At 26.6% G+C, this 11659-nt stretch overlaps 1 protein-coding gene across 1 annotated transcript; it reads right to left on the bottom strand.

Annotated features, from left to right (window-relative positions):
* Positions 1-113: 113 nt before the first annotated feature.
* On the bottom strand, positions 114-7531 carry LOC112683087 (uncharacterized protein KIAA1109-like; the record flags this gene model as incomplete). Its single annotated transcript, XM_025553949.1, has 20 exons — positions 7302-7531; positions 4969-5241; positions 4590-4733; positions 4279-4422; positions 4076-4173; positions 3856-4002; positions 3662-3785; positions 3480-3568; positions 3176-3274; positions 2995-3102; positions 2767-2904; positions 2552-2702; positions 2341-2496; positions 1710-1971; positions 1455-1644; positions 1270-1392; positions 967-1170; positions 708-905; positions 516-635; positions 114-362 (listed from the first exon to the last, which is right to left on the bottom strand). Coding segments are annotated over exons 2-20 (2988 nt in total), but the record flags the coding sequence as incomplete, so codon positions are not given.
* Positions 7532-11659: the final 4128 nt, after the last annotated feature.

The raw sequence follows: 11659 nt of genomic DNA, 5'->3' as shown, positions 1-11659 counted from the left end.
TTTTTAAGTTTTTAGGGTTTTTACTGAGATCAATATATATCTAGTATGAGATTTATTTACATTCAATTAATTAAAATATAATAAATGTTACGAATAAAAATAAAAAAAATTACCCATAAATTAATAGCTGTTCCTGATTCGACTAGATAGATGTCCAAAGCATCAATAGCTACACGAGTCATTCGGTATTTTATCTCATCAGCAGTAGGACATCTATAACGAGCTTGTGCATCATTATGAGGACATGTTGAAGGAGGTGAACCATGATGACATTCCGATGGTAAATGGGCGGGTTTCAGTTGATTTTCAGAATCAAACATTAATAAGAACAGAGTCTCCAGACCAGTTATAACATGAAACAGCTGAAATATTATTTTAGATTAATTAATAAATTTACACTCAAATTAACCAACATTTTCATAAATATATATTTTTCTAAATACTCGATATATATTGATTATGAATACGATAGCTATCATTCACTGTAAAATACTATACAAACTATAAAAACTTACTTGAGGAGCAGTAGCTTTCCCACTTAGTTTCCCTAATTGAATTTCTAATAACCATGCATATTCTAAAGTATCTTGATCTAAATTCCTTTCAGCATCACTAAACATAGCATGGCCTCGGATCTTAAATATAAAAATATATGAAAAACCTTTTTAAACTATTCAATATATATATTGAATTGATATATAATGTACTTGTAAAGCAGAAAGCATTAAATGTCCTTGGTTTAAATGATGATCTTTTACTGGTCGATTTCCTAGTTTATCACTAGATATAAGTAAACTTGGTGATAATAAGACTTGTAATTGAGTATCTCTATAACATTTCTTCATTTCCAATCCGAAACGTTCAATTATTATAACTGGACAAGGAGGATCATTCTCATTACAATTCTTAAAAATAAACATAAATATTAAAATTATTTTATTTAAAAATGTATTTTAGTTAAGTTACTTTTATAAGGTGAGCCTGCAAGTCATGCATTGTAATAGAAATTACAACTTCCAATGGCCTATATTCTCGTGGATCAACTTGCATTTTTACATCAGATACAGAAGTACTATCTTGTTCGACAGTTTTATCTGTATTATTTGTACTTTTTGGATTTAACTTATCAGTCATATCAGTAAAAATTTGATCTTCACCAAATATACTTTCCTAAAAGTATGTAGCATTAGAATAAAAGTTTAGTTAAGAAAAAATATATAGTAAAACTTTCTAAGCCTTACTTTAAATCTTAAACCTAAAATAAGTTACCTTTAAGTGAAAGAAATGTCTAAGCCAAGAACCATACAATAACATAACTGATGACCCAATTTCTAACTCTAAACTAACTTTATCAGCTGGTAAAGTAGTGGGATCAAATTTTTGATCATTTTCCTAAAATATTGTAAAATCAATTGAAATTACTTTTATTTTAATAAAAACTATAATCTACTAACTCGAGTCCAAGGAATAGAAATATTTTGTGTTTTATGATGTTGCATTCTCATGGGAGAAAGTAATTTTTCTTCTTTCTCTGGAGTAGTAATATCAGCTTGAGGAGGTGGCCCATACATTGGCATTGGATGATAAATAAAATTAATTGACAAAGCAACAATTGGCATAGTCCAGCAATCCACCCATCCATGACTAAATTGAAACAAAACAAACCATGGTAAAACATCATGTATCAAAAGTGTTAAAGTTATTTTTACATTTTTTGACAAACATTCCTCCATTTGCGTGCATTGTCGTCCAATTTTGATTTAAATATTTTTCCATCACGTCCAAGTAGTCTAGCATTTTTATTTAACGATAATAAGACACTTCGACTTGTATATACTTCAGGCAAATGCATAGATAAATCTATACTTTCACCTTGTATCCAAAACCGAAGAGGTAATGTATCAGGCAAAAATTCCGTAAATGGAAGATCAAATGAAAAATCGAATAAATCACCACTAGCCGCAATAAGAGCTACATATTAACATAAAAAAAACATAAAATTAAAGATATTTAATTTTCAATAAAATAATTAAAAATAAAAATAAAATAAAAATTAGTTAATACTTGTAAATTAATATAGAAATAAATAAATAAATGCTTAGCCTGGAATATTATTATATTTGTAATGCACAACCAATTTTGAATTAAAAATTCATCATCATTATATAAAGTTAATAAAATTAAGAATTAAATTAAATTAAATTAAAATAATTATACAATAGTAATACTCCAGATTAAGCATTTATTTATATATATTTTATTTATTCTATACTTTATTTGCCTACACACACATTCATTAAATATTAAATACTATAAATTATTATAACTTAAATAAATTACCATTTTCTTGATTTTGAGATGAACAATCAATCCAATTGTATTCATTACTAATGGTTATTAATTCAAATTCTTTCATAAGAACTGAAAATTTCCATGTATATGGCACAAAATGTAAAATATCTGGCCTACTTTTGCTGGCCCAATCATTTATCATTTCTGTTTAAAATTAAATTAATTTTCAACATATGATATTAAGTTAAAATTGATTTACCTTGAAAAAATCCTTTATGAGCATAGGTAAACCATCCAGTGGCTTTACAACCAGTTAAATTAAACAACCATTCTTGATGATCATTCCATTGAATTGGATAGTGGCAATGAGCTGTAAATTCTAATGTTTCACTCTCTAATAAGCTTCGAAACTTTAAACATAATAAAATATTGTACAAAATATACTCTTAGCTGAAATGTATGAAAATATTTTACTTGTAAACTTGTAGTTGCTTCTAAATGAAGAAGCTGCCCAGTAATTTTAGTAGTATAACCATCATGTGCTACTAACCATGGTAAGGTAATTTCCATATATGAACCCGGGCCAACATTTATGTGAATTGCATTTGTTTCCTAAAAGTAATATTATTATTTGATGTAAGAAAATAATCTTAAAATACTTAAAAAAACGCTGTTTAAAAATAATTTAAACATGAGGTTTACTTTGTTTTTTGAAAACAAAATATCAATTGTAGATTCATAGAGTGTATTAAGACGAATATCAAAAGCTTGTACTTGACGCTTTTGGCCTGGTAATGGTGGATCACTAAACTAAATACATATGAACAAAAAAATGTTAAAAATATTGATTCTAGAAGTTTTACAATTAAAAATGAATATTAACCTTAAGAGGTTGATAATCTTGAGGAAAAAATAACTTAAATAAATGTTCCCTTTGTCTATCTGCCCAAGGCCCATAACTAAAGTCAGTTCCTTTGCCACACTAAATGAATAATAATAAAATTAATTATAAATAACATATTTTATTAAAACATAATACAATGAAAATAAATATTAAAATCTAAACGTCACTCAATTCAAAATAAATTAAACACTTAAATTTAAGTTTGATTTTACTTTAAAACTGAGTTTGACTTATTAAAACTGAGTTTGACTTATTAAAAGTTTTTAAATAATACTTTTGATACCTTTATATCGATCCCCCAAATGGGCGGTGCAGATTCAACTATGTCTCCATTTGCTAATCGTAACATTTCTGGCTTTTCAGGTACAACTCCTATAAAATAAATGTGTATATATATATATATATATAAGTAATATTCAAGTATACAATACAGAATTATTTTAGATATTATACTAAACAATTTACCTGGTTCATCCATGTAATAGTAAAGTTCTATATTATTTGAAGAAAACACAACAAATCCAGCACCCATATATCGAGGTGGATCATCTGCCATGCCAGTATACTTAGGACTAGGTGCTAATATTACCTATAAAATCAAACACAATTTTTAAATAATATTAAAAAAAAAAAAAAAAAAAAAACATTAAATATTTTACTTTAAAATTTTCTGCTTTGCATTTAACAAAATGCATAAAATGATCCAATTTAGAAGCAGCTGGCTTAGTGGAATAAACAAAATGTGCTTCTTCAACATTGACTAGTAAAGTGGTAGGTATGAGTCGATTGCCAAATACAACTCGACCCTATATTTAAAATTATTATGACATAATTATCAGTTAAAAAATATTTATACATAAAATAAATAACACAACTGACCGATGACACTTCCAATTTTATCACAGGTATAAGATCCCTCCAGCTTTTACCAAGCACTGCTTCTTGTTTTTTATCTTTATTTTTTTTTTCTTCTTCCTCTTTGAAAAAAAAAAAATATTAGTATTTTTTACTTTTCTAATTTATTTATTTATTTATAATCAAAATAATAATACCTATAATCAACTTTATTATTTTATACTTACTGACACTCAATTCGTCCCAAGGAATAATTGACGGTTCTAGATTGAATACTTTTTCTAAATTACTATACATTTTACAACGATTATATACATGAAGTTCAAAACCATTTAACATAACAGACAGCCTTGTATCAGAATGTGACAAATCTAGAGAATACATAAAAAAAAAAACCATATGTTAATCAGTAAAATTAATGAATAACGGGATACGGGATATATAAAATTAATTTAACTAATACAATTACAAATAAAACAAAAACAAAATTAAGACAAACAATGAAATAATTATATTTGAATAAAAATCATTCACTAACCTTCTGACACATCTTTAGGAACATAAGATCGCCACCAACGGAATATCAACCAGCCATCCTGTACTCTTATGGTATAATCTTCAGTTATATACACAATGTCTCTAAACATTATCTTACCAGAAAGAGCACATACTGTAAATGAACCTACAAAAATATAAAAACTTTAAGATTATGATATGAAAAATTGTGCTAAAAATATTTGGTACCTAAATTAAATTATATTATATTATAATATATGTAAAATGATTATATTAATATATATTTATTCTATTGGTACTATAATTATACATAGTTTCATGTTTAATTTAAAATTACACGTATAATAAGGATTATGTTAATTTTTAAACAATAATAATCACTAATACCTATATATACTAACCAATACTAAGGTATCCTTTTGTAGCATAAAATTTAGTCAACAGTCTGGTGACAATATATGCTGTTACCCTAGAGTTGTAGTATGTGATATAAATCACCCATATCATTCCAGATATTAATGAAAAAAGCATTGAGACAAAATTACTATCCATTTTAAAATCATCTAGATGTACGTTGGTAATGTTCCAGTAGGAGTCCTCCATACCGCTGACTGTATTGTAAATAACTGGCGTGTCCTTATCCATTTTAAATTATTTAATTAGATGCATTACATCTAAAAAAAAAGTAAATATATAAATTATGATATTTGTATAAAGCCTTGTAATATAAGTAGATATTCACTTTACTATTTAAAGTAGATATGTATATTATATATAATTTTATAATGAAATATAAATTTATAATTTGAAAATAAGTAAACAATTAACTAATTAAAATTTAACAAAATTACTAAAAATGGAAAACCAAAATTAAACAAACCAATATTATTGAGATATTTTGAATGTATGTCAACACATTACTAAAGATATACACATCCAAAAAAATAAATATTAATTCTGAACACTAGTTCCACAACTATCTACAGTTTTATAGTTCAAAACAATATAACTAAAATAAAATGATAGCTGTTGAAAATGAATCATTATTACAAAAGATATAAAATTAACTATAGGTCTTTTGTACATTAAATTTCAATTGTGTTTAAAGTCAGACATAAATATTTAATAATTCATAAACATATTTTTTTTTATCAAAAAATCATGTAAAATGGTTAACAATTTTTGTTAAAATAGTCTGCTAAAAATCGAATAAGTTAATCTTATTCTTATATATTTATCTAAAAATCTTGAATCTCATTCCATTGATTAATAATACAAGTATGTAAAAAATCATTAGTCATTCTCATTATAGGTATTAATCTTAGTAGGTAATAAAAATAATTGATATTTTAATAGTTTAATCATTGATAAACATTTTTAATTGTGTATTGTTTAGTAAATTGCAATATTCATATTTTACAACACAAAATTTATCAAAACAATTAATTCAAAATACTAAAAGTTCATTTTTTATACAGATTAAATGTGTAAATTTGTATGAAAATGACGTATTGATGTTTAAAATGTATTATTTAGATATATCTACTGTTATAAATGGTAAATAGGTTGAATTAATGAGAAAAAAATAATTGATAAATTATTTATATTGTATAAATTACTCAAGTTTAACACATTATTTCAGTTTTATTTGTATAAAATTTGCTCCAACTGGTATTAATAATTTACAATAAAAATACTTTAAAGATCTACAATATTTATATATTTCAAAAGTTAAAAAATAAATAAAAATTTCATCTCAGTAATATAGTACATAGAAAAATCATGTATAAAATTGTTTATTGTTTTTAAAATACTAGATTCTAAAGATTTTAAAAAAAACTAATTTAATATTTCATTAAAAGTATCATTAAAAGTATATTAAAAGTATCATTTAAAGTACAAAAAATAACAGTACTTGAAAGTATAAAAAAATGTTTTGAAATTTTAAATAATCAAGGAACTATTAACATAATATGTATTCACTTGCCAAACAACTGTTGAGTTCATATATTTGAAGCAAAACATAAAATAAAAATCAAACAATATTGATCAACACACAGATAAAATATTATTTATACAAATGAAATATAAATTAAGTATCATATGTATCATAATGGACAGATTTTTTCACAAAATCTATTAGGTAAATAGTCCGAAACCATTAATGTGACAAAGTTATAAACTGATAACCAAATAAACTTGTAAAATAATAAAATAATACTATTAAGTATCTAAAATGTGCAGAGTATTATTTGAATAAAATAATTATCCAATACATTAAATTTATTTTGACTGAAAATATAAGAAAAAAAAAAAAGGAGAGATTATACTACTCTAATAAATTTTGTGGAACTAGTATTTCTGTACAAGGACATAATGCAGTACTGTCATATCAGATCATTGGTGTTCAAGGAGAGTACAGTTAAAACTAGACAAACAAGACTGGAACCTCTGATGGTGATAACCAGTAGTAGTAATAACATTAAAATAACTAGTAATACGAGTGATCATAATATCAGTAATACAATTAATAGCAGCAGCAACAATAGTAGAAGTAAATACAGCAACACTTAAGCTGTTACAGTAGACTGTACAGTTGTAGGGGGCAGGTAGAGGCACTTATCGTTAGAAAACACAGGTCAGCACCAGTAACTCCTGTTAGTGTTACTGACTGTTCGGTTACCACTCCCCGCCGAGGGAGGCGATTAGGAAATGTGATTTCGGAAACACGAACCATTGACGGAAGAGATCGGCCAGACATTTGTCACCGGACGAACGACTCGGTGGCGCAAACTTGGACGCTTTCGGATGGTTTCATAGCGCACGCAATGAGCCACTCCTCAGTCACATGACTAGCAACGATTTACAGAATAAATGAACACACGGCGACGGCCAGACGTACATCGTCGTCGTCGTCGTCGTCGAGTAGGTACGCGAACAGCCCTTGAAAGTTTTGATGTTTTGAATGAGATTAGTGATTATAATATCAGGACACGCCTATCAGTCGATAACAAACGTTTGAATCAATGGTTCCCAAAATTTGACACTCAATGCCGCATGAAATATGTAGACGCGGAGAAAACATAAAGGGCAGAGGGGAGCAGCCGCGATTCGACTTGAACGCTTGAAGTTGTCTTGTCTACGCGCCTAAACGCCTAATTTACCCGCCAACCCATCTGCAACGATATTATTTCCGACTTTAAATATTGACCAACCATACCTATTACCCATGTATACATCAAGTGTGCGCACGTGAAATGCGGATCGCGTGACTGCACCGGTAATCGCGTTCAACGACGCCGAGGTTCAAAAGCCACCGGCTTGATTCCCGGATCGATTTTTCTCCTTCGCCGAATCTATTCAAACACCGGAGGAAACGAAAAAATAAACAAAGCTGCGTTTGTACAACAGGCAACTGCACTGCCAGCTGCTGTGGAGCGGGTAGTAGCAAATTATAAACGCGCGCATATCAACTTTCAGTGTTGGAAATTGGAACCAGCGAGAAAATGTAAATACCTACCGCGTTCTAATAACCGAAACAAATCAAAATCGGTACCTAATCAATACAAAATAAATGGCACACCAGTAAGCATAGGTACATAATTATAACCGAAAAAGTACCAGTGCGTTCTTGACATTTGTTTTACAGTCATTTGCAAATTTCGACTACACGCTTACAAAAAAATCGTCCTTACCTAGCCACGAAATCAAATCTATTTCGTAGGTATAGGCGGTATTTACTGAAACGCTGTATTTTAAATTACGGCTTTTTTCTATAACTTTTTTCTTGCTCGTGGAAATCAATTTTATAAGCCATGTTAACTTGGAACAAACAATAATATAATTATCCGTCATTGATCCGCGCCTATGGTTACACGTAGGCTACAATTATTAATACACTATTGTCTATATTATAATACCATGTTACAGTCTATTGATGTTATTTTTGTATAAACGGAATGTTCAACACAAAACTTACTAGTCATTAGTTACCAGTGTACGTGTTTAAATTCATTTTTATTTCATCAAAAGCACTGGAAACCATGTTAAACCGCTATTATATTGTTATTATTGCTGCAGTTGTATATACCAATTAGGTACCTGCGATAATAATAATATAAAAAAAAAAGACCACACAAAGCACAAAATTAAATATAGGTATTCCTGTATTGATATGCTGTATAGATACATGTACCTGCGTATAAACAAAAAACATTACACCAACAAATTCGTAATAATTAGATTACTACAAAAACTGTTATACAAATATACACTTCATTATAATATTAAATTTAACTGTGCTACTAAACTGATTACGTTTTAAATATATTGATTTATTCATGTTCTTACAATTTAATTTAATTTTTCGAGAAAACATATTTTAAGTAGCTATACCTAAATGAGTAGTATTTCCTAAAAAAATACGTAATACTACTCGAATTATTAAAGTAAAATAAATTAGTAAATTATATATTCAACATTAAATAGCCATTATACTAACCCCCTAAAATGATTTTGTTTGAAATAAAACCCGTTAAAAATTAATAGTAAGGAAATTACAATATCGAGGTTATTTGATTAAAACGCACTACTTGTTTACGAAGTATATAACTTTCTAAATTTAAAAGAAGATGCACACGTTTATTTATTATATTTTAAAGACAATAATTATTTAGAACAGGTAGATATAGTTGATTATTACAATAACGTAAAAATAATATTGTTAGGTATCTAACCTGCGCAACTTTCAAAAATTAGTAAAATAAATAAAATATAAATATATCGATTTCCGACTAAACATTCGATCGTATATCAACTTAATATCACATATAACACAATATAACAAATTTAAGTGTATAATATGATGATAATACTTCATACTTCTACAAAATTAATAATTTCATCGAGGTCTTATATATATATATATATACATAATATAAGTCTTAATTAAATTTAAGTGTTTATTTAACTACATTTATATTTATTTTATTCTACATACTTGAATTGTATAGTATTTAGTAACATCATATAGTCATTTCATTGAAAATGTTTAATAAATTATGCAATTATAACTTATATTCATATAAATATATATTTATAAAACTATGGAATATATATACATTTATATGTTACTAATTTCAGTTAAACATTTACGTTTTAATCAATAATAATATTAGTCACCAGAAACATCATAACACTACACATGCACTCACCACGAACGCTGAAATCGTACTAAATAATATTTAAAATCAATCAATTATTAATTATACATATATATATATACTCTTCTATAGTCTGTAATAATTACATTTGTATATCTTAAATGATGTCCAATATATAATATCATGGGTTTTGACATTTTGTTTACCAATATGGCATTATACTTCTAATCTTTAATCGTTAACTACATTAATTATTATTGGAAGATTTAGGCATTCGATCTAATTATATTGACATAATTATTTTAACACAGTGGTTAGTAAATGTTTATAACTCAAATAAAAATAATTTATGATTAATAATAAGTAAACACATAAATTAAGTCGGTAGGTACTATACATTTCAAAACCAGTTCACAAAATGTTATATTAACGTTAATTATTTATGATAAGTAAACAAAATCAGTTGACTCCTCAAAATAATTATAATTACTTTCAAAACAATAAAAATTAAAATCTTAAAATACTATATTTAAATTATCTATACTCTTTAACTTGGACATGTTACTTATATTATCAACATGATGTTAAAAAAACGGTAAATCTTGTCAGTAGGCAACAAATCTTATCCTACCATTTGTTAAATAATTTAAACAGCATTACTTATATATCATTATTATTTAATTAGTTCTATTTATTCTAAGTAACAAAAAAAATTGTTTAAAACCGTTTCAAATGTAGAAAATCTTTTTGAGTGCTAAACAATAATGATTCAGCAGTATCGTCGCAAGCTTTTGCGAGGCCCTAGGCAAAAGCAGTACAATTTTCTTACACTTAAATACATCTAACTATTCCAACTTGACAAATTATGGAATCCTGGATTTATCCATAAGTGCGGAGCCCTAGGCAATCACCTAAGTTGCCTGCCCGTTTACGACGACACTGTGATTCAATAATTAAACATACCAGAGTTTTTTTTATATATTTACTCATTTCGATGTAAACCAATATAATATAACCAGTGTTCCGGAATGTTCACTTAAAAATTGAACTCGTTCACGTTCACGTTCAAGTTCTATGAAAAAGTGAATGCGTTTATTTGGCCGTTAATTTTCACCATCCTGTATTTTGTATAAATTAGATCTTTACAAAATTTACGAGTATTAGGTATATTTTACTTTATGTTTAAAACTTACTCTAAAACATATTATAATCAATATTTATTATTTATACGTACATTTTTAAAATGTTAAATCAATTTTAACGCTTTAAAAATCTTTCAAAATCATTACAAATATAAACGTCGTTCATGTTCACGATTTATTTAAAAAAAATGATTGACGTTCGCGTGTTCACAAAATATAAACGCGAACGCTTAAACGTGCATTCGCGAACGCTTAAACGTGCGTTCGCGAACTAATCTTTCCACTAAATATAATGGTGTTTATTACCTATATCTATATGATATTTTAAATCAATAATAAGATAAATTACCCTCTGAAATTAATTTTTAGTTCACAATAATATTTTATAGAACGATTTTTAAAATTCAATAAATAGACGATATTTTAATATCATAATATATTATGATATAATAACATAAATTATAAGTATTGAGTAAGAACGTATGATAAATAACTCAATTGACACTATTACAAATTAGTAATTACAATTAATTACCAACACATTACACAGTTTCAAGTCATATAATTACTAACAGTTTCAGTACGTATCTAGAGTTAAACTATTTAATATTGATTAAAATGTGTAAATAATTTTAAAAATAACGATAAAATAGTAAATATATGTGTATCTTATTTATAAGAACCCGAGAAAAATGTTACCTGTATCGATTGTAGGGCTGCGTGATTATTCTATTATTTCACAATTAATTATTATCTTAGGACAATTGATTAATGATTGATATTTATAT

The sequence above is a fragment of the Sipha flava genome, unplaced genomic scaffold (genome assembly GCF_003268045.1).
Source record: "Sipha flava isolate LNK unplaced genomic scaffold, YSA_version1 218_pilon_pilon, whole genome shotgun sequence".
NCBI classification, from domain to species: domain Eukaryota; kingdom Metazoa; phylum Arthropoda; class Insecta; order Hemiptera; family Aphididae; genus Sipha; species Sipha flava.
Note: the sequence above shows the minus strand (reverse complement) of the source record. Positions and strands in the feature narration are given on the sequence as shown.